The sequence below is a fragment of the Eimeria mitis genome, genomic scaffold (assembly GCF_000499745.2).
Source record: "Eimeria mitis Houghton genomic scaffold, Emh_scaff7220, whole genome shotgun sequence".
NCBI classification, from domain to species: domain Eukaryota; phylum Apicomplexa; class Conoidasida; order Eucoccidiorida; family Eimeriidae; genus Eimeria; species Eimeria mitis.
This window is the reverse complement of record NW_024015950.1, coordinates 1,321-2,438: the sequence shown is the minus strand read 5'-3', so window position 1 is coordinate 2,438 and position 1,118 is coordinate 1,321. Positions and strand designations below refer to the sequence as shown.

Genomic DNA, 1,118 nt, shown 5'->3' with positions numbered 1-1,118 from the left:
CCGCCTGCTGCCGCTGCTGAGGCATCAAGGCAGGAAGCTCCTGGAGGTCCTGCAGCAGGCACTGGAGCAGGGAGTGACTTGCATGCTGGTGATGTGTCCTCTGCTACACCAACGAAGGCGGGAGAAAGCATGCACTTTGCTGTGCCGATCGATCCGCATCTACGCACTCCTTGGAGTGCTGAAAGTGCTGGAGCAGCAGCTGCTGGAACAGCACCAACACGAGCTTACGCCATACCCGCAGTTGGATCGAATTCGGCAATCGTGGTCCTGTCAGGAACGCCGCCGCAGGTTCCTGTTTCTATGTACGACCATCCCTTTGTGAGTCTGCCACAGCGATTAGTGAGCCCGACTCCGGCGTCGTGTCGGGTTGACTTGAGGCGCGCCGTGACGGCTTATCCCGGCAGACGGGACGTTGTTACACTTCTTCAGATGGCGTATGATCTGCTGTCGCGTCGTGCTCTGTGTTTGGATGAACTGAAGGAATTGGCGCTTGTAGCAGGGGCTTTGGTAGAGCACGGGATGAACCATCAGTCTGTGGACCTGACGCATCACCAGGCCAGCCGCGCACTTGAAAGATTGGGGTTGCGTTTTCTTTTGATGGATGCTGTGGTTTCCACATTTATAGTTCTCGGGCAGGACCCGGAACCTGGAGACTGGAAGCTGTTCACAGATACCATTAGTCACGCCGCTCCCACGGGATATTTCGGCGAAAGCCGAGTGACTGCCGCCTACACTCTTGCTCGGGAACTCAGCGCGGCAATAAAAACACTTAAAGGGGGAAAACGACCTGCACCCGCAGACCTCTTCCATCTGAAACGCATGCTCTTCTGCTCTCCGTCTTCTCCTGCGCGTTTTAGAAGGCCGGATTTCGATCGCTGGAGGCAGGGCTCTCGCACCGATGCGCAGTAGACGTGTTCAGCTAGCGATGCGGCTCTCGCATACATCGTAGTAAAGGAGGGGGAACGACGGAGGACAAACACACTAATTTGGATTTTGAGAGGAGACCCGTTTGTATTGTGTGCATTTGCCTCCATCAGAAGTCAGCCGCTATTACGCGACGACTTCTGACCCATCCTACGTGTTGACGGATACGCTCAACAATTTCTCCCAAGAAGCGT

The 1,118-nt window shown here is 55.5% G+C and overlaps 1 protein-coding gene across 1 annotated transcript; it reads left to right on the top strand.

Moving 5' to 3' along the window:
• Positions 1–129: 129 nt before the first annotated feature.
• EMH_0090650 (uncharacterized protein) lies at positions 130–909 on the top strand (the record flags this gene model as incomplete). Its single annotated transcript, XM_038023002.1, has 1 exon — positions 130–909. The coding sequence occupies one exon, from the start codon at positions 130–132 to the stop codon at positions 907–909; it is 780 nt and encodes a 259-aa protein (XP_037878856.1).
• Positions 910–1,118: the final 209 nt, after the last annotated feature.